General features: G+C 47.8%; 1 protein-coding gene across 2 annotated transcripts in view; it reads left to right on the forward strand.

Annotated features, from left to right (window-relative positions):
• LOC140429071 (rapamycin-insensitive companion of mTOR-like) overlaps window positions 1–21245 on the forward strand; it is a 321889-nt gene that overhangs the window by 224131 nt on the left and 76513 nt on the right. For both annotated transcript variants that reach the window (XM_072515622.1, XM_072515623.1), the window contains 8 exons: window positions 11496–11622; window positions 13155–13319; window positions 14523–14599; window positions 15331–15409; window positions 17623–17732; window positions 18964–19051; window positions 19693–19785; window positions 20781–20887. In XM_072515622.1, the coding sequence (XP_072371723.1) occupies window positions 11496–11622; window positions 13155–13319; window positions 14523–14599; window positions 15331–15409; window positions 17623–17732; window positions 18964–19051; window positions 19693–19785; window positions 20781–20887 (846 nt within the window). The remainder of the gene's footprint in view (window positions 1–11495; window positions 11623–13154; window positions 13320–14522; window positions 14600–15330; window positions 15410–17622; window positions 17733–18963; window positions 19052–19692; window positions 19786–20780; window positions 20888–21245) is intronic.

The raw sequence follows: 21245 nt of genomic DNA on the forward strand, positions 1-21245 counted from the left end.
AACAGTAAAGAAAGTTTAACAATAAACAAATGGCTAATCAACATGGTAATCTAATCGTTTAACATAAACTAAAACTTCCACCCCCCCCCCCTTCCCCCTGGGTTGCTGCTGCTGGTCATCTGTCTTCCCTCTAACGTTCCCCTAGGTAGTCGAGGAATGGCTGCCACCGCCTGGTGAACCCTTGAGCCGATCCTCTCAGGGCAAACTTTATCCGCTCCAGTTTTATGAACCCCGCCATATCGTTTACCCAGGCCTCCAGTCCGGGGGGTTTCGCCTCCTTCCACATGAGTAGAATCCTACGCCGGGCTACTAGGGACGCAAAGGCCACAACGTCGGCCTCTTTCGCCTCCTGCACTCCCGGCTCATCCGCAACTCCAAATAGAGCTAGCCCCCAGCCTGGTTTGACCCGGGCCTTCACCACCTTGGAAATCACTCCCGTCACTCCCTTCCAATACCCCTCCAGTGCCGGGCATGACCAAAACATATGTGCGTGGTTTGCCGGGCTTCCGCCGCACCTCCCACACTTGTCCTCCACTCCAAAGAACCTGCTCAGTCTTTCTCCCGTTATGTGTGCTCTATGTAGCACCTTGAATTGAATCAGGCTAAGCCTGGCGCACGAGGAAGAGGAATTTACCCTGCTTAGGGCATCGGCCCACATACCCTCCTCTATCTCCTCCCCTAGCTCTTCTTCCCACTTTCCTTTTAATTCGCCCACCAACTCCTCCCCCTCTTCCCTCATCTCTCGTTATATCTCTGACACCTTGCCCTCTCCGACCCACACCCCCGAAAGCACTCTGTCCTGAATCCCCTGTACCGGGAGCAGCGGAAATTCCCTCACCTGTTGTCTTGTGAACGCCCTCACCTGCATATATCTAAGGAAGTTTCCCCGGGGCAACTTATACTTTTCCTTCAATGCTCCCAAGCTTGCAAACGTCCCATCTATAAATAAATCTCCCACCCTCCTAATTCCCAACTGGTGCCAGTTCTGAAATCCTCCATCCATTCTTCCTGGGGCAAACCTATGGTTGTTCCTGATTGGGGACCCCACCAGGGCTCCCCGCACACACCTCTGTCGCCTCCATTGTCCCCAGATATTCAATGTTGCCGCCACCACCGGGTTCGTGGTAAACTTTTTTGGTGAGAGCGGTAGCGGCGCCGTCACCAGCGCCTCTAAGCTCGTCCCTTTGCAAGACTTTCTCTCCAGTCTTTTCCACGCCGCTCCCTCTCCCTCCATCATCCATTTACGTATCATCGCCACATTGGCGGCCCAATAGTAGTCGCCCAAATTCGGTAGCGCCAATCCTCCTCTGTCCCTGCTACGTTGTAGGAACCCCCTCCTTACCCTCGGGACTTTCCCTGCCCACACGAAGCTCGTGATGCTCCTGTCTATTTTTTAAAAAAAGGTCTTAGTGATTAGTATAGGGAGACATTGAAATACAAATAAGAACCTCGGGAGGACCATCATCTTAATTGCCTGCACTCTGCCCGCCAACGACAGAGGCTGCATGTCCCACCTCTTGAAGTATTCCTCCATTTGTTCTACCAATCGTGTCAGATTAAGTCTGTGCAAGGTTCCCCAGCTTCTAGCGATCTGAATCCCCAGGTATCGGAAGTTTCTTTCCACTTTCCTTAGAGGCAGGCCTTCTATCTCTCTACTCTGGTCCCCTGGGTGTATCACGAATAGTTCACTCTTCCCCATGTTAAGCCTATATCCCGAGAAATCTCCGAACTCCCTCAACATCTGCATAACCTCTATCATCCCCCCCGCTGGGTCCGACACATACAACAGTAGGTCATCCGCGTATAGCGAGACTCGGTGTTCTTCTCCCCCTCTAATCACCCCTCTCCATTTCCTGGAGTCTCTCAACGCCATGGCCAGAGGTTCAATTGCCAACGCGAACAACAGTGGAGATAGCGGGCATCCCTGTCTTGTTCCCCTATATAATCGGAAATACTCCGATCTTTGCCGACCCGTGACTACACTTGCCGTTGGGGCCCCATAAAGAAGTTTGACCCAGCTAATAAACCCGTTCCCGAACCCAAATCTCCTTAACACCTCCCATAAATACTCCCACTCCACCCTATCAAATGCCTTCTCTGCATCCATTGCCGCCACTATCTCTGCCTCCCCCTCCACTGGGGGCATCATTATCACCCCTAATAGTCGTCGCACGTTGACATTCAGTTGTCTCCCCTTTACAAACCCTGTCTGGTCTTCGTGCACCACCCCCGGGACACAGTCCTCTATCCTCGATGCCAGTACCTTTGCCAGCAATTTGGCGTCCACATTCAATAATGAAATAGGTCTATAGGACCTGCACTGCAACGGATCTTTATCCCTCTTCAGAATTAGCGATATCGTCGCCTCCGACATTGTCGGGGGTAAAGTCCCTCCTTCCCTGGCCTCATTGAACGTCCTCACCAACAACGGGGCCAACAAGTCCACGTATTTTCTATAAAATTCCACCGGGAACCCGTCTGGTCCCGGAGCCTTCCCTGCTTGCATGTTCCCCAGCCCCTTAATAACCTCGTCCACCCCAATCGGTGCCCCCAGGCCTTCCACCTCCTGCTCCTCCACCCTCGGGAACCTCAATTGATCCAGGAACTGCCGCATCCCCTCCTCTCCCTCTGGGGGTTGGGACCTATACAGACCCTCATAAAAGGTCTTGAACACCTCGTTTATCTTCCCTGCTCTTCGCACCGTGGCTCCCTTTTCGTCTCTAATTCCCCCTATCTCCCTCGCCGCTGTCCTCTTTCGCAACTGATGAGCCAGCAGGCGACTAGCCTTTTCCCCATATTCATACCTCCTCCCCTGTGCCTTCCTCCACAGCACCTCCGCCTTTCTGGTGGTCAGGAGGTCAAACTCCGTCTGGAGTCGTCTCCTCTCCCTGTACAGTCCCTCCTCCGGGGTCTCTGCAAATTCCCTGCCCACCCTTAAAATCTCCCCCAGTAATCTTTCCCTTTCTTTGGCCTCTGTTTTCCCTTTGTGGGCCCCAATGGAGATCAGCTCTCCTCTGACCACCGCTTTTAGTGCTTCCCATACCACTCCCACACGGACCTCCCCGTCGTCATTGACCTCCAGGTATCTCTCAATACACCCCCGCACTCTTCCGCACACTCCCTCGTCCGCCATCAATCCCACATCTAATCGCCAGAGTGCTCTCTGCTCCCTTTCCTCTCCTAGTTCCAGGTCCACCCAGTGTGGGGCATGATCCGAAACGGCTATGGCTGAATACTCGGTTTCTTCCACCCTTGAGATCAACGACCTTCCCAGTACAAAAAAATCTATCTGGGAGTACACTTTATGGACATGGGAGAAGAAGGAGAACTCCCTGGCCCTCGGTCTAAGAAATCGCCATGGATCCACTCCCCCCATTTGGTCCATAAACCCCTTGAGCACCTTTGCCGCTGCCGGCCTTCTTCCGGTCTTTGATCTGGATCTATCTAGCCCTGGGTCCAGCACGGTATTGAAGTCCCCTCCCAATATCAAGTTTCCTACCTCCAGGTCCGGTATACGACCCAGCATCCGTCTCATAAATCCCGCATCGTCCCAATTCGGGGCATATACATTAACCAACACGACCTCCATTCCCTCCAGCCTGCCACTCACCATTACATATCTACCTCCGCTATCTGCTACGATGTTCTTTGCTTCAAATGCGACCCGTTTCCCCACCAATATGGCCACCCCTCTATTCTTTGCATCTAGTCCTGAGTGGAACACCTGTCCCACCCATCCTTTCCTTAACCTAACTTGGTCCGCCACCTTCAGGTGCGTCTCCTGGAGCATAGCCACGTATGCCCTTAGTCCTTTCAAGTGCGCAAGCACTCGGGCCCTTTTAACCGGTCCGTTCAGGCCTCTCACGTTCCACGTGATCAGCCTCACTAGGGGGCTACCTGCCCCCCTCCCGTGTCGACTAGCCATCACCTTCTCTAGGCCAGTCCCATATCCCGCCTCCGCGCTCCCACTCGCTCCCCCGGCGTCGCATTCCATCCCCGTCCACCCACTCTTTAGCCATTTCCTTTCTGATTTCCGCAGCAGCAACCCAGTTGTGTCCCCCCCCCCCCCCCCCCACTAGATCCCTTTCTAGCGTGATTGCTCCCCCCATATTACTTCCGCAAGTCAGCTGACTTCAACTGACCCCGGCTACTCCTGCTCACTCCTTGTGGGGAACTCCCATCCGCCTTGCGCCTGTCTTCCCGCCATAATATTTCTGGCGCGGGAACATCCCTTCATCTGACCCGCCTCTTGTGGCGCAGCTCTCTTTCCTCTCCCCCTCCCATTCCTCATTCTCCGCCTATGTCCCTTCTTTTCCCCCCTCACCGGCGCCCACATTTCCTAGTGTCTTCCCCCCATCCCAATTTACTTCTCTATTTACATCAACCATAACAATAACAATAACATTCCCTACAGTATCAGTCCCTCAGTTCCGATCCAATTTCTCCTCTTTAATAAAGGTCCATGCTTCTTCCGCAGTATCGAAATAATGGTGTCTCTCCTGGTACGTGACCCATAGTCGTGCCGGCTGCAGCATCCCGAACATCACCTTTTTGTGTAACACCTCCTTGGCTCGGTTAAAACTCGCCCTCCTTCTCGCCACCTCCGCACTCCAATCCTGGTACACCCGTACCACTGCATTCTCCCATCTGCTACTCCGCACCTTTTTAGCCCATCTCAGGACCTCTTCTCTATCTTTAAGGCGGTGAAATCGCACGATTGTCGCCCTGGGTGGTTCTCCCGCTTTTGGTCTTCTCGCCGGGATCCGATGTGCCCACTCCACCTCCAAGGGGCCCGCAGGGGCCTCAGCTCCCATCAATGAGCTTAGCATCGTACTTACATAAGCTCCACAGTCCGCTCCTTCCACTCCCTCAGGGAGACCCAGTATCCGAAGGTTCTTCCTTCGCGCTCTGTTTTCTAGGGCCTCAATCCTTTCAATACACTTTTTATGGAGTGCCTCGTGCGTCTGTGTTTTGACCGCCAGGCCCAGGATCTCGTCCTCATTATCCGTCACCTTCTGCTCCACCACGCGGAGCTCTGTCTCCTGGGTCCTTTGTGCCTCCTTGAGCCCCTCAATTGCCTGTAGCATCGGGGTCAGCACCTCCCTCTTTAGTAGCTCCACACACCGTCTCTGAAATTCGTCTTGCTCGGGCCCCCATGTCGCCTGGGCTTTCTCCGCCGCTATCTTGTGTCTTCTCCCTTTCTGTCCCTTTCGTCGACGATTCCTCGCGCTGCAGCCGCCGCCGCCGATATTTTCCTCTTTCGTTGGGGGGGGTGCTCCCTATTCACTCACCCCACACCGGGTTGCGTTGCCCAAAAATTTCCCGTTGGGGCTCTTAAAAGAGCCCGAAGGTCCGTTGGAGCTGGAGCCGCCGAAACGTGCGGCTAGCGGGGCATCGCCGCGACCGGAAGTCCATAGAAGAGTGTTAAATAAATTAAGAGCCCATGGTGTTAAGGGTAAGATCCTGGCATGGATAGAGGATTGGCTGACTGGCAGAAGGCAGAGAGTGGGGATAAAGGGGTCTTTTTCAGGATGGCAGCCGGTGACTAATGGTGTGCCTCAGGAGTCTGTGCTGGGGATCACAATTTTCACAATTACATTAATGATCTGGAAGAAGGAACTGAAGGCACTGTTGCTAAGTTTGCAGATGATACAAAGATCTGTAGAGCGAAAGTTAGTATTGAGGAAGCAGGCGGGCTGCAGACTTGGACAGGCTAGGAGAGTGGGCAAAGAAGTGGCAGATGGAATACAGTGTGGAAAAGTGTGAGGTTATGCACTTTGGAAGGAGAAATGGAGGCATAGACTATTTTCTAAATGGGGAGATGCTTAGGAAATCAGAAGCACAAAGGGACTTGGGAGTTATGGTTCACGATTCTCTTAAGGTTAATGTGCAGATTCAGTCAGCAGTTAGGAAGGCGAATGCAATGTTAGCATTCACGTCAAGAGGGCTAGAATACAGGACCAGGGTTGTACTTCTGAGGCGATTTAAGGCTCTGGTCGGACCCCATTTGGAGTATTGTGAGCAGTTTTGGACCCCGTATCTAAGGAAGGATGTGCTGGCCTTGGAAAGGGTCCAGAGGAGGTTCACAAGAATGATTCCTGGAATGAAGAGCTTGTCGTATGAGGAACGGTTGAGGACTCTGGGTCTGTACTCGGAGTTTAGAAGGAAGAGGTGGTATCTTATTGAAACTTACAGGATACTGCAAGGCCTGGATAGAGTGGACATGGAGAAGATGTTTCCACTTGTAGGAAAATCTAGAAGCAGAGGACACAATCACAGACTAAAAGGACGATCCTTTAAAACAGATGAGGAGGACTTTTTTCCACCAGAGGGTGGTGAATCTGTGGAACTCTTTGCCGCAGAAGGCTGTGGAGGCCAAATCACATGAGTGTGTTTAAGACAGAGATAGATAGGTTCTTGATTAATAAGGGGATCAGGGGTTATGGGGAGAAGGCAGGAGAATGGGGATGAGAAAAATATCAGCCATGATTGAATGGTGGAGCAGACTCGATGGGCTGAGAGGCCTAACTCTGCTCCTATGTGTTATGGGGGCCACACTTTAGGAAAGATATTGAAGGTATTAGAGTGGAAAAAAAGATTCACAACAATGGTTGCAGGGATGACAAATTTCAGTTATGCAGGTAGGTTGGGAAGTTGGGACTATTTTCCTTGGAGAAAAGAAGGTTAAGAGGACAATAGATAAAAGCTTTTCTTATCGGTGGAAGGGTCAAAAACCAGAGGGCATATATTTATGGTAATTGGCAAAAGAAGCAATGGAGACACAAGAAATGTTTTTAAACAGTGAGTGATCAGGAACTGGAATACACTGCCTGACCATATTGAGGGCAGGTTCAATCAAGGCATTCAAGTGGCGGATTATTCGCTGAAAAGGAAGAATGTACCGGGAGAGGTGGGTGACTGGCACTAGATAAATTGCTCCTTGGGAATACTGGGTCAAACACAATGAAACAAATGGAATCCTTCTCTGCTGTAACAATTCTATGATTCTGTAACCTCATAAAAGACAGCTAACCATTAATATCCTCTCAATACTACCTTTGAGAATGTAAAATCAGTCCCTCTGCCTGTTATGTGGTTTGGAGCTTTTGAAACTTAGCCAAGTATTCATAATGGGCTCAGCCCTAACCCTAATAGGAGTCCTTGGAAAATGTCAATAATAAAGTCTACCAAAACTGCAGAAACAGATGGTAATAGTTTATTCTAAGCTACCCCAGATGCCCTGCCGATCAGTGCAGTGCAGCAAATGTTTTTTTTTTTACTCTGACAGCTGGTACCTGTATTTGTTTCCATGTTTAAAGGGTTGCAGTTTTAAAGAATTTCATGCAATTAACCGCCATTCAAAAGCTTTTGGGTCTCCATTTATCAATTTCTGACTCCAGCACTGAATCTTAAGGCTGTTGGAACAATAAAAATGGGGTCTGTTTGAACTTACTTAGCAGGGCAATTTGAAATTAGTGCCGAGTTCAGGTTTCCTGCCTGCGATTCAAGCCTCTCGCCCTTCTCGCTGCCAGCAAAAATGTGATCTGCTGGAAATGAGTTACCACCCTAGACTTAGCTCCCAGAGAGAAGTGAGAAACTGCTGTGTGCTCTGCTTCACCGAGACATGGCTTACTCCAGCCACACCAGACTACACCATCCAACCCGAAGGCTTTTCAATCCACCGAATGGATCGCACGATGGCCTCAGGCAAGTCGAAGGGTGGGGTGTTTGCCTCCTCATCAAAATCTCCTGCTCGGATGTGGTATCCCTAGCGTGCTACTGCTCCCAGACCTAGAATACCTAATCGTGAAGTGTCGCCCCTTCTATCTCCCACATGAATTCACGTCTGTACTCATCACAGCAGTCTACATCCCACCCCAGGCAGAAGTGAAGAAAGCACTTGACGAACTACATTCCACCATTAACAACCAAGAAACAAATCACGCGAAGCCCTGACAATCGTGGTTGGAGACTTTTTTTTTTTTCCATAGAATTTACAGTGCAGAAGGAGGCCATTCGGCCCATCGAGTCTACACTGGCTCTTGGAAAGAGCACCCTACCCAAGACCACACCTCTACCCTATCCCCATAACCCAGTAACCCCACCCACATTAAGGGCAATTTTGGACACTAAGGACAATTTAGCATGGCCAATCCACCTAACCTACACATCTTTGGACTGTGGGAGGAAACCGGAGCACCCGGAGAAAACCCACGCACACACGGGGAGGATGTGCAGACTCCACACAGACAGTGACCCAAGTCGGAATCGAACCTGGGACCCTGGAGCTGTGAAGCAATTGTGCTATCCACAATGCTACCATGCTGCCCTTAAACCACGGCAACCTCAGGAAGGTTCTACCCAAACTCCCTCAACATATCTCCTGCACCACCAGAGGTGCAAACACCCTGGACCACTGCTACACGAGCATCAAAGGTGCCTACCGCTCCATTCCCCGACCACACTTTGGCAAATCCGACCACAAGTCGGTATTCCTACTTCCGGCTTACAAACAGCAACTCGAGCGTACTGAGCCAGTCAAGAAAACCGTGCAGTGCTGGTCCGAGGCATCTGAGGACATCCTCCGCGACTGCTTGGAGACTGTGGACTAGTCCATATTCAAGGCCGCGTCCGCTAACCTGGATGAGTACGCAGCCACCTTCACAGACTTCATCAGTAAGTATGTCGAGGACTGTGTACCAAAGAAGACAATACGGGTGTTCCCCAATTGGAAACCCTGGCTCAGCCAAAGGGTTCACTCCCTGCTTAAGTTCTGGACAGAGGCTTTCAAGTCTGACCCTGAACTATATAAGAAATTGGGGCAGCACGGTAACCTTGTGGATAGCACAATTGCTTCACAGCTCCAGGGTCCCAGGTTCGATTCCAGCTTGGGTCACTGTCTGTGCGGAGTCTGCACATCCTCCCCGTGTGTGCGTGGGTTTCCTCCGGGTGCTCCGGTTTCCTCCCACAGTCCAAAGATGTGCAGGTTAGGTGGATTGGCCATGATAAATTGCCCTTAGTGTCCAAAATTGCCCTTAGTGTTAGGTGGGGTTACTGGGTTATGGGGATAGGGTGGCGGTGTTGACCTTGGGTAGGGTGCTCTTTCCAAGAGCCGGTGCAGACTCGATGGGCCGAATGGCCTCCTTCTGCACTGTAAATTCTATGATAAAATCCAGGTACGACGTATGGAAAGCCATCAGGGATGCAAAAAGACAATACCGCATCAAACTAGAGTCCCAGGCCAACAAAACTAACCCACAACGTCTATGGCAGGGCCTACACAAGATCACAGGCAACAAAGCAAGGCCAGGCGGAATGTCAGGGGCTGGAGTATCCCTACCCGAAGTTCTATGCCCGCTTTGAGCAGTCAGCCAATGCATCAGTGCCATCAGCCACAACAGCCCTGGACACACCCATACCCACTATTACAGCCTCAAGAGGTAAGAGCTGCCTTGAAAGTGAATCCCCGGAAAGCGATGGGCCCCGACGGAGTCCCTAGGCGAGCACTCAGAGCCTGCGCAGACCAGCTGCCGAGTGTATTCGCAGATATCTTCACCACCTCACTCTGCTCTGAGGTCCCCACCTCCTTCAAGAAGACCACCATAATACCAGTACCAAAGAAGAACAAGGTATGCCTGCCTCAACGACTACCGACCGGTGGTCCTAACGTCTGTTACCATGAAATGCTTCGAGCGGCCAGTTATGAGACGGATCACTGCCAGCCTCCCAGATGGTCTTGATCCACTGCAGTTTGCCTATCACCGCAACTGGTCCACAGCAGATGCTATCTCCCTATCTCTACAATCAACACTCAAACCTCGGCAACATGGACACCTACATAAGACTGCTGTTCATAGACTACAGCTCTGCCTTCAACACCATTACCCCGACAAGACTAATAACCAAACTCTGCAATCTTGGACTTGACCCCTCCCTGTGCAGCTGGATCCTTGACTTCCTCACCAACAGACTGCAATCTGTCAGGATAGGCAACAGCACCTCCTCCGCAACAGGGGCCCCCGCAAAGATGTGTGCTCAGTCCTCTACTGTACTCCCTATACACACATGACTGTGTGGCAGGATTTAAAACCAACTCAATCTATACGTTTGTGGATGATATGACTGTGGTGGGCCGTATCTCAAACAACGACGAATCAGACGACAGAAGGGAGATAAATCACTTTGTTAAATGGTGTACCGAAAACAACCAGGGGCTGGTTTAGCACAGGGCTAAAGAGCTGGCTTTTAAAGCAGGCCAGCAGCACGGTTCAATTCACGTACCAGCCTCCCCAAACAGGTGTCGGAATGTGGCGACTAGGGGCTTTTCACAGTAACTTCATTTGAAGCCTACTTGTGACAATAAGTGATTTTCATTTGTCATTCTAAATGTCGGAAAGAATAAGGAACTGACCATTGACTTCAGGAAGCGTAGCACGAGACACACTCCCATTTGCATCAATGGCTCCGAAGTGGAGATGGTGGACAGCTTTAAGTTCCTGGGAGTCACCATTACCAACAGTCTGTCCTGGTCCACTCACGTTGATGCAACAGTCAAGAAAGCCCAACAACGTCTCTACTTCCTGCGGAAGCGAAAGAAATTCGGCACGTCTGCATCGACTCTCACAAACTTCTACAGATACGATAGAGAGCATCCTATCCGACCGCATCACAGCTGGTATAGCAACTGTTGGTCCAAGATCGCAAGAAACTGGAGAGTGTGGTGAACTCAGCCCAACGCATCACACAAGCTTGCCACCTCCACATTGATTCTGTCTACACCTCCCGCTGCCTCAGGAAGGCAGACAGCATTATCAGAGACCCCTCCCACCCTGGCATTGCCTTCTTCCAGACCCTTTCATCAGGCAGAAAATCCAGAAGTCTGAAGACCGCACATCCAAACATAGGAACAGCTTCTTCCCCACAGCTACAAGACTCCTCAACGACTCCCCCTCGGACAGATCTGTTCCCTGTAAGAACACTATTCAAGCCGCTTTATGCTGCTCTTGCTCATGTAATTGCTTTGTTTGCCCCCTTGTTCCGCACTGTAACCAATCACTGTTTGTCGATGTACCATTTGTCAATGTACTCTGTTGATTATTCTTTTTGTCTACTATGTACGTACTGTGTACATTCCCTTGGCCGCTGAAAAATACTTTTCACTGTACTTCTGTAAATGTGACAATAAATCAAATCCAAAAAGAAAATGGGTGCGGGACATGAGCATCTGGGTCCCCTCTACCATTTTTAAAGGCTTTAACAAAATCAGACCCTTGTACACAATTTGCCAGTTTTCCTGATGCAGCAAAAGAGACAGCCTCTATAGGGCAATGTATCAACAGCACTGGGTAGAAGGACTGAGGTAAAATATATGATTGAGTGGAAACCATCTGTGGAGTTTAAAATTAATTCTGTTGAGGTATATGGGAGATGCTGAATGTTGTGCCTGCACAGATGTTTGATGGTGACATTGTTAAATTTCTCCCCTCTCTTCATAGTTTACTCAGCCTCTGCTCTCTGAAGAACTATGACCATGTGCTAAAGCTAACTGTCTCCACTTTAGACTACAGCCGAGATGGCCTGTCCAGGGTTATCTTGTCTAAAATTCTTACGTCAGGTACCGATGTAAGTATGATTGGAATTGATGAACAGGTGTCTTGTATGGGTTGCCACCGCCTGAAGAACCCTTGTACCGATCCCCTTAAGGCAAATTTCACCCTCTCCAATTTAATAAACCCCGCCATATCGTTGATCCAGGATTCCACGCTTGGGGGCCTCGCATCCTTCCACTGAAGAAGAATCCTTCGCCAGGCTACCAGGGACGCAAAGGCCAGAATTCCGGCCTCTTTCGCCCCCTGCACTCCCGGCTCCTTTGCCACCCCAAATATTGCGAGCTCCCAGCCCGGCTTGACCCTGGAACCTACCACCCTCGACACCATCCTCGCTACACCCTTCCAAAAGTCCTCCAGCGCTGGGCACGCCCAGAATATGTGGGTGTGGTTTGCTGGGCTCTCTGAGCACCTAACACGCCTGTCCTTGCACCCAAAGAACCGGCTTACCCTTGCCCCGGTCATGTGAGCCCTATGCAGCACCTTAAATTGTATGAGGCTGAGCCTCGCGCAAGAGGAGGAAGAGTTCACTCTCCCCAAGACATCCGCCCACGTCCCCTCGTTAATCTCCTCACCCAACTCCTCCTCCCACTTACCCTTTAGCTCCTCCACCGAGGCCTCCTCCTCCTCCTGCATCACCTGATACCTTGCCGAGATCCTCCCCTCTCCAACCCACACCCCCGACAGCACCCTGTCCTGAATACTGCGTGGCGGCAACAGTGGGAACTCCACCACCTGCCGCCGAACAAACGCCCTTCTGTTTAGCACTTAATTCACATACCCTTGACCTTTCTAATTCTATGTCCCAGGTTTCGCATGTATGTTGATGCAGAGAGAATACTGGATGGGGTGACAACATGCATGCATGTTATTGTAGGCTCCAGTGTATTCTGTAAATTGTCAATAAAGTTTGAGTGCCTTGTCCTGAGATCTGTTTCCTCCTTCTAACACCTTGTGTGCCATCCTTAATGATGGATGTCTGGAAAGGATTATTTTGGCACCCCTCCTCTCATTCATTGCCAGAAGGAGGCTTGATCACTCTGAAGTGAAAGATTCTTCACCATAGCAAGTAAGGCAGCAGTCTCAACTTCCTGATCTGGTCAGGGCTAATGTGACTTCAGTTCCACATGAATGTGGTTGACACTAAACTGCCCTCTGAAGTCACGACAGTCGTATCAAATTGCTACATTTTGTATTTATGTAAGTAGCCCACCCCGCCACCTCAGGAAAAAATATTGATGGGCAGTGAATGCCAGTGATACCTACATCTGAAAATGAATTGGGAAATATGAATGCATTTTTATTCCATGTCTCTGGCATAGACCATAGAATTATTAGAGTACAGAAACAGGCCATTCAGTCCATTGTGTCTGCGCAGTTGTCCTGTCTGCTGTCTAGGGAATCACGTTTGCAATTAAATCAGCAGGTCTCCGCCGGCAGGCAACATATTCTTGATTTGTATTATTTCTGAGTTGGTTTGACTAGATTAGATCAGAGACGTTTCCTGTTGCTCATGACAGTGTTGGTCTGACTGTTGTGTTTGTGTAGAACTGCAGGCTGTATGCAACAAAACACTTGCGGGTTTTGCTACGGGCCAATGTGGAGTTCTTCAGCAACTGGGGCATAGAATTACTTGTGACACAGCTGCACGATAAAAATAAAACCATCTCTTCAGAAGCGCTCGAAATCCTGGATGAGGCTTGCGAAGACAAGGTGAGCTGTGTGCCGAAGTGTGGAATAAATATCAGTCAATGCTTAGAAATGTCATTATTCTCATCCTACTCATCAGTTTTGGGGAACAAAATAATGAATTTAATTTTGAGGTTGTATGAACCCAAGACTGTAGTGCTTGCATCTCCATCCTGATCAAAAATTTCTAACATCAAATTGCTTTCCAACCTAATGGGTATTATAATTGTCCTTGAACTAATAGGAAGGGTGGAAAAGTCTCAGGATCCATCTGATCTGTATGGTTGTGGTCAGGAAGACATTAAACTGTCCTTACCAATAAAGCCATCAGTTTATTTGACATCTGATTTAATATTAAGACAAACATGTCGACAACCATGTGGGACGGGGCTGGGCATCGGCCAAACTACTTTCTCTGATCTTGTCCTCACTTCAATAATGGCAGTAAGCTTCTTGAAGTCCTGTATGCTAGCAGTACATAATACTCTGTTTACACAGGCAGGAAGAGAATAACTATCAGTCAGCTACAACTCTGCTCACTCAACATTTCATGGTCATTTTGGGTAGACTATGGGCATAGTGCTTAAATTTAGTGACCTAAATTGCCATAGAGGGAAGAGAAATCAAAAAACATGTATTTTTAACTAATCCTTACCTTCACTGTTGCATTATGATGTTGCGAGATCAAAGTCTGCAAGGAGTAATTACGGATCCCTTTTCACCAGCTCTATGTCAGCTTACCTCAGCCAGTTGGATCTCTCAAGTCAGGAAGCATTGGTTCAAGCCCCCCTCCAGCTCATAACCTGGATAATACTTCAGTGCAATACTGAGGGAGTGTTGCATTGTCAGAGGTGCAATTCGTTCTGTCTGAGAACATGAAATGAAAATCGCTTATTGTCACAAGTAGGCTTCAAATGAAGTTACTGCGAAAAGCCCCTAGTCGCCACATTCCGGCGCCTGTTCGGGGAGGCTGGTACGGGAATTGAACCGTGCTGCTGGCCTATCTTGGTCTGCTTTCAAAGCCAGCGATTTAGCCCTGTGCTAAACCAGCCCCTAAACATGTTTAGAACTGAGTGTCAACCTAAATTCTTTGCTGAAATCCTGCAAGACTGGGAGCTTTTCTGATCTCCCCACTGGGGATCGCTCATCCAACTGGGCTGCAAAGCTGGATTAAGAGGTCTATTCTTTCCTCTATGCTGTTGTTTTGATCTATTTGTAATTTTCCAGGCTAATCTGCATGCACTGATCCAGATGAAACCAGCTTTAGCCCACCTTGGGGACAAAGGCCTGCTGCTGCTCCTTCGGTGAGTATTTTGCATTACTAGACTGGGGTCTCATCTACAACCACGGTGTCTGCTAGCTGACAGTCTGACATTCCAGCAAGACACTAAAACTGAGGCCTGCCTGGCCCAAACTGTTAATGATAAATAACAATCCTGTCTCATTAAACTCACCTCCTGTTACAGTAATACCTGGGTTTCTCTGCTTGCCATCCAGTTATTCACTCGCGCTCTCTCTTTCCTCTTCCCTTTTCATTCCTTCCTGCCCTTTCCCACTGCTCTGTGCTCGTCTCCTCCTTTACACCCTGCCCCAGTCTGGTTAGTTGCGCCATTGCAGAAAGGAAATCGCAAATGGAGAGTTTCCTGCTGCTCCTCTCTTCCATTTCAGTGGCACCTAGCTGACTGGGCTCACATGGTGTTCAGCTACTGGATTCAGGGTTGTACAGGCTGAAGATCATATGAGAAATTAAATAGCTTAAAAGAGATGGAGCTAGCTCAAAATACTAACACAGTATTACAGATTGAGAGGGGCATGAGTCTCAACCTTGACATTGTTTAAACGGTTTTGAATAGCGACTTGCATCTCCCAGCAGTGAAAGAAATTGACCGGACACAATCAGTCTTGTGTGTTGACAAAACAAAAAAATGGCCTGCAGTGTTTCCAAGTGAGGCTTTAACTACCTTATGCTGTCAATCTTGGGGTTTACCCTCTGTTTTGCCAAGTTGTTGATTGGGTTTCCGGGGTTGTTTTTCAGGTTTTTGTCCATTCCAAAGGGGTTCTCCTACCTGAATGAGAGGGGTTATGTTACCAAACAGTTGGAGAAATGGCAGAAGGTGAGAGTGATAATAACATGATGACCAAAACTTTGAGCTCTGAAAATGTTCTAATAAAATCTATTGTCATATAAATGTACCAATAGGGAATTATTTGCAGGTGTTTGATGTTATACAGCTGCTTATTCATTACTAGTTCCTGCATATTTACAGTAAATATAGGATGATTCACACTCATCTGGTAACATACAGCTCATGTCTATCTTGATGTCAGCTCCTGTACAGGCAAAATATCCTGCAGGTAAAAGGAATTATTCACAATTTTCTGGTGACCTCACTGTAAGTTCCTGTGCATGCACAGGGGATAATAGGGGACAATTCACTCCTGGTTTGTGTATACAGAGGCAATAACACTTGAGGAATCCATTCCTTATGATCACCATGCTTTGTATAAAGCAAACTTTATGTAAGCTATGAAAACCTTCCTTTTTCCAAGTCTGAGGCCATATCCTCTGGTTTTACACTGTGCCAATCTCAAACATATAGGGCGTCGGAGACCGCTCCTATTCTCCCGCCCCCGGGGGGCTAGGAGCAGCGCCGCGTCATTTACACGTAAAAGGACCGCCGCGTAAATGACGTCACCCGCGCATGCGGGTTGCCGGCCGCCCCGCAAGAAGATGTCGGATGGATGTTGCGGGGCATCGGAGGAAAGGATGTCCTCCTTCAGAGAGGCCGGCCCGCCAATTGGTGGGCACCGATCGCGGGCCAGACCTCCTTTGAGGCCCCCCCCAGTGCAGGAACCACCCCCCCTCTCCACAGGCCGCCCTTCTCACCCCCGTTCCCGCCGGCAGCGACCAGGTGTGGACGGTGCCGGCGGAAACCTGTCGTGTTGGGCAGGCCGCTCCAGAGAATCGCCGCTTGCCCGTTACAAATGGCAAGCGGCGATTCTCCTAGCGGGCAGCCGTTTTTGGGGGGGGGGGGGGGAGAATCGCGTCGGGGCAGCGTGGTGGGACTCGAGCGGCGCCCGGGCGATTCTCCCACCCGGCGTGGGGGGGGGAGGGAGAATTCCGCCCATTATCACTGTTCAAGTTATTTGTTCAAGATCTTGAATCGTTGAATAATCTCCCCTTTGAGCTTCTCTCCCATATAAACAACCCAACTCCTCACACACTTCATAGCTTAGATGCTGTAAACCTATATTGATTTGGTTGCCATCTTCTGCATTGCAACCAATATCCAGATGCTTTGGCTATAGTGATGACCAGTACTTCAGGTGCTTGTGGCTTGTACTGATTCAATAGGGCTGGAGAATGGGACTAGCTAGCTAGCTCTTTTGGGAGCCGGTGTGGACTGATGGGCCAAATGGTCTCATTCTATGCTGTAAATAACAAAATTAAAAAGCAGATTGCCTGATTATAAAAGAAAAAGTAAGATTTGCATTCATGTTGCACCTTATACAGCCACAGGATGTCCCAAAGGTTTTCCTACCCAGTGAAAAACTTCTAAAATGTATTCACTGTGTAATGTAGGAAGTGCAGCGATCAGCTTGCACACACAAACAGTAGTGCCATAATAATCAGACCATCAGGAGTAGGCAATATAACCTATCAAACCTCATCTTCTGTCTCAACTCTGCTTTTCCACACTATTCTGATATTCTTTGATTTCCTTAGTGTCCAAAATCTATCAGTCTCCATCTTGAATATGCTCAATAGCTGAGTATCCACAGTCCCCCGGGAGAGGATTCCAAAGAAGAAATTTCCCCTCTTAGTCAAAATGGCTAGTCTCTTACTCTGAGAATACGCCCCCTAGTTCTAAACTCTCCTACCGGGGAATCTGCCTCTTGGCCATCAAGCCTTCTAGGAATATTATATATTTCAGTGAGATCATCTGTAAATTCTCAGGAGTATAGAAGAATCAGTCATGCTCTACAAAATATTAGCTGCATCTCCTTACAGCAAGGAACGCTCAACAGCTGGGCAATGCAAGCATCCATATAGCAAGTAAAAAGTTGTATGTAAATTCTGGAGTTGATGAACTATTACCTCAGGCCAGCTCAGTTGGCCTATTTGATGTGGTGAAGTTCTTGCCTTTTTCTGTAACTGTTTAGGGTGGCACATTGGAAATTACGCACTAATAATGTTGAGCTTAGGCCTATATCCAATCACGTCATGGTGCAATTCTCTGCAGCATTCCCAATACATAATGAGTTCTGTAAATATACAGATCAATAGATTAGGGAGTGATGTTGTCATTATTGTGTGTGCTTTTAGGAGTACAACTTGAAATATGTGGATCTGATCGAAGAGCAATTGAACGAAGCACTTACTACATATCGCAAACCAGCTGATGGTGAGAACTATGTTCGTCGCAGTAACCAAAGGTGAGACTGGGAAAGTCTTTCATTTAATAAATAGTTGGATTAAGTGTCCAGCTCCAGTGTTGAGATGCTTTAATCCCCTTTGAAAGATTGGAATTTTGCTTTGTAGCATTCATACGTCAACAGTTTTGTGATGAGTGGCCCTGAAAAGTAAAGTTGTACTCCTTGAATTGAAAATGAGAAATGTACTTGGAGGACCAGGCCCATGTTGCAGGCATCATCACTTTTGAGCAGAATAGAAGGGAAGAGGAGGAAAATCAAGGCATCGTGAGTGAGGCAAAAGCAGAAAATGCTGGGAAAACTCACCAGGTCTGGCAACATTTGTGGAGAGAGAGAAACAAAGTTAACGTTTCAAGTCTGTTCGACTCTGACGAGCATACAGACAGTTATATGGACTCTAAATGTTAACTCCTGCAGACCTGCTGAGGTTTCACAACATTTTCTGTTTTTACATCAGATTTCCAGCATTCACAGTCATTTGTTTTTATTTAGAGTCAAGATAGAGTAATGCTAAGCTTGCATTCAGACGTTGAGGATTGTAGGAGGGGTGGCCTGGAGAAAGAGGGATTCGACAGTCTAGTGCTGGATCAGAAATATCAAACTGTCATAGCGAATATATGACCATGAAATGGCCTGCACACCAATGAACAAAAAACAGATACTCCTGCCGATGTCAGTTTTCATAGAGTAATCACTAATGTAGAGGGAGTATATGGATTATCTGCAGTTGGATTTTGGATTGTTTGTTGTGCTACCGCCTATGAAATGTTATGCCAGTGTAATTAAATAAATGAATGTTCTCAGGTAACTGATTGGGTAGCTTGGCAGCAAGATAAAAAAATGAAATGTTTGCAGTATCAATCTTTAACCATTAAGCGTCAGAAGCATATTCAATAATCATCATCTAGCCAACTATGGTAGAAATAATTGGGGCTGAATATAGTTACTACATCAGCATCAACTGATTATTTCTTTCATTGCGGTGTAGTCACCTAAATAATGCAGTGACTGCACTCAAAGTAATTTGTGTAATTAATATGTGTAAAGAGTTCTGGAACATCCTGAAATGTGATATGGTGTTATATAAAGGCAAGTTCTTCTGGTATTGGTTTTTGAAAACTATCAGAAGTCTGAAAGTATGATTGAGAATCTAGATTTAGCCTTGGCTGCAGAGAGTTTAGCTATGACTGCAAGGTTTATATTTATATATTTGATTTTCTGTTTCTGTTTCTAGGTTACAAAGGCCCTATGTTTACTTGCCAATTCACTTATACGGCCAGTTGGTGCATCATAAAACTGGCTGTCATTTACTAGAAGCCCAGGTGAGGATGCTATTGCACATGCTAAGTCAATGTGCTGTTCCGCATGAATAATACAACATACTCACATGACTAAAGTTGCAGTGGCAAAAACAATATGCTGCAGATACACAAAACCTGTTGATGTGAAATGTAAGCCCTCTATTCCACAGGTGCTGCCTGGCCTGCTGAGTAATTCCAGTATTTTCTATTGTAACTTCAGATTTTCAGTATTTGCTTTTATTGTTCTTGGACTGTTCATTTTCATAATCAGTGCTTCTAGGAATAGGTCTACATTATGGAATCAGGGTTAACATGTCAGGGGCTGACCGAGAACATGTCAGGGGCTGACCGAGATTTAGAGAGAGTTTTAATTTATATCTAACTGTGCTGTACCCACCCAGGGACTGTTTGATGTGGACAGTATGGGACGCTTTACTCTGTATCTAACCCCGTGCTGTACCTGTCCTGAGAGTGTTTGATGGGACAGTGTAGAAGAAGCTTTACTCTGTATCTAACCCCGTGCTGTACCTGTCCTGAGAGTGTTTGATGGGACAGTGTAGAGGGAGCTTTACTCTGTATCTAACCCTGTGCTGTATCTGTCCTGGGAGTGTTTGGTGGGTTAAGAGATGGTATTTGAGAATAATGGTGGTTTTTATTTGCAGAGCATCGTTCCAGACCTGAGCTACACTGTGCGTTCACCAGCATTGGATAAATGGGATGGAATAAAGCAGCTGAAAGCAGCACTCTGGGCCTTGGTAGGATTGTTTTCTTTTCCAAATCTCTAACCTTTTCTATTACGTGTTATCTTTCACTGGAGACCATATTATATACTCTGATAGCGCCACAAATCTTCACCGAGGTGACTGCATGTGAGTGTTCTCACTTGAAACTGCGCATCACAGCGTAGTGGTGATCCTGACTAGGGAGGTTAATCATAGCATATCTATCACCACATTAGCTGACTATAGAGTCATAGAATTTACAGTGCAGAAGGAGGCCATTCGGCCCATCGAGTCTGCACTGGCTCTTGGAAAGAGCACCCACTTAAGCCCATACCTCCACCCCATCCCTGTGACCCCACCTAACCTAAGGGCAATTTAGCATGGCCAATCCACCTAACCTGCATATCTTTGGACTCTGGGAGGCAACCGGAGCACCTGGAGGTAACCCACAAGCATAGGAAGAACGTGCAGACTCTGCACAGGTCGTGACCAAAGCCGGGAATCGAACCTGGGACCCTGAACCCTGGTGCTGTGAAGCAACTGTGTGAACCACTGTGATACCATGCTGCCCAAACTGGGTAACTCTGTACTGAATGGGGTGAAACCTGGATCTGGTTTGGTCTGGTTCATTGAATAATGTTGATTAGGCAAAAAGAACTTGCTTCCACCCCTGCCCTGATAGAACTGCGTTCAAACAGTGGATAAACATTTGTGATGACTTGCATGTTCCCCTATCTTGCTGTCATTTTGCTTTTAGAGGCTGTATCTTTGGGCACTTTTGATAGCAAGTACTGTGGATGCTGGAATCTGAAACCAAAAGAGAAAATGCTGGAAAATCTCAGTAGGTCTGGCCGCATCTGTAGGGAGAAAAAAGAGCTAACGTTTTGAGTCCAGATGAAGCTTTGTTTTCAGCAGTGTTTCTGATTTCCTTGTTCCCTGTTTCTTGTGTGTCCATGCCCTTTCTACTTAATTGATGCTAGATGATAGTCTCCATGAGGCTTCTGACTCAATTATGATGTGCATTTCAGGGAAACATTGGCTCATCCAACTGGGGATTGAACCTGCTTCAAGAGGAAAATGTGATCCCAGATATTATAGCCTTGGCCCATACTTGTGAAATTCTTTCTGTCAGAGGGTAAGTAACAATACTCCTGAAAATAGATCCAAAAGAAAAATTACTTTGATTTAGATTTATTGTCACGTGTACCAATGTACAGTGAAAAGTATTGTTCTGCATACAGTCCAAGCAGATTGCTCCACACATGAAAAACATAGGACATACGATAAATACACAATGCAAGAATATATACATCGAGTGAAGCATACGGATTTTAGTGCTACAACTGAGAGAAAATGCGTAGAGAGATCAATTCAGCCCATTAGAGGGTCATTCAGGAGACTGGTACCAGCGGGGAAGAAGCTGTTTTTGAATCTGTTCGTGCGTGTTCTCCAACTTGTATCTTCTGTTCAATGGAAGCGGTTGGAAGAGAGAA

The sequence above is a fragment of the Scyliorhinus torazame genome, chromosome 9 (genome assembly GCF_047496885.1).
Source record: "Scyliorhinus torazame isolate Kashiwa2021f chromosome 9, sScyTor2.1, whole genome shotgun sequence".
Classification (NCBI taxonomy): Eukaryota; Metazoa; Chordata; class Chondrichthyes; order Carcharhiniformes; family Scyliorhinidae; genus Scyliorhinus; species Scyliorhinus torazame.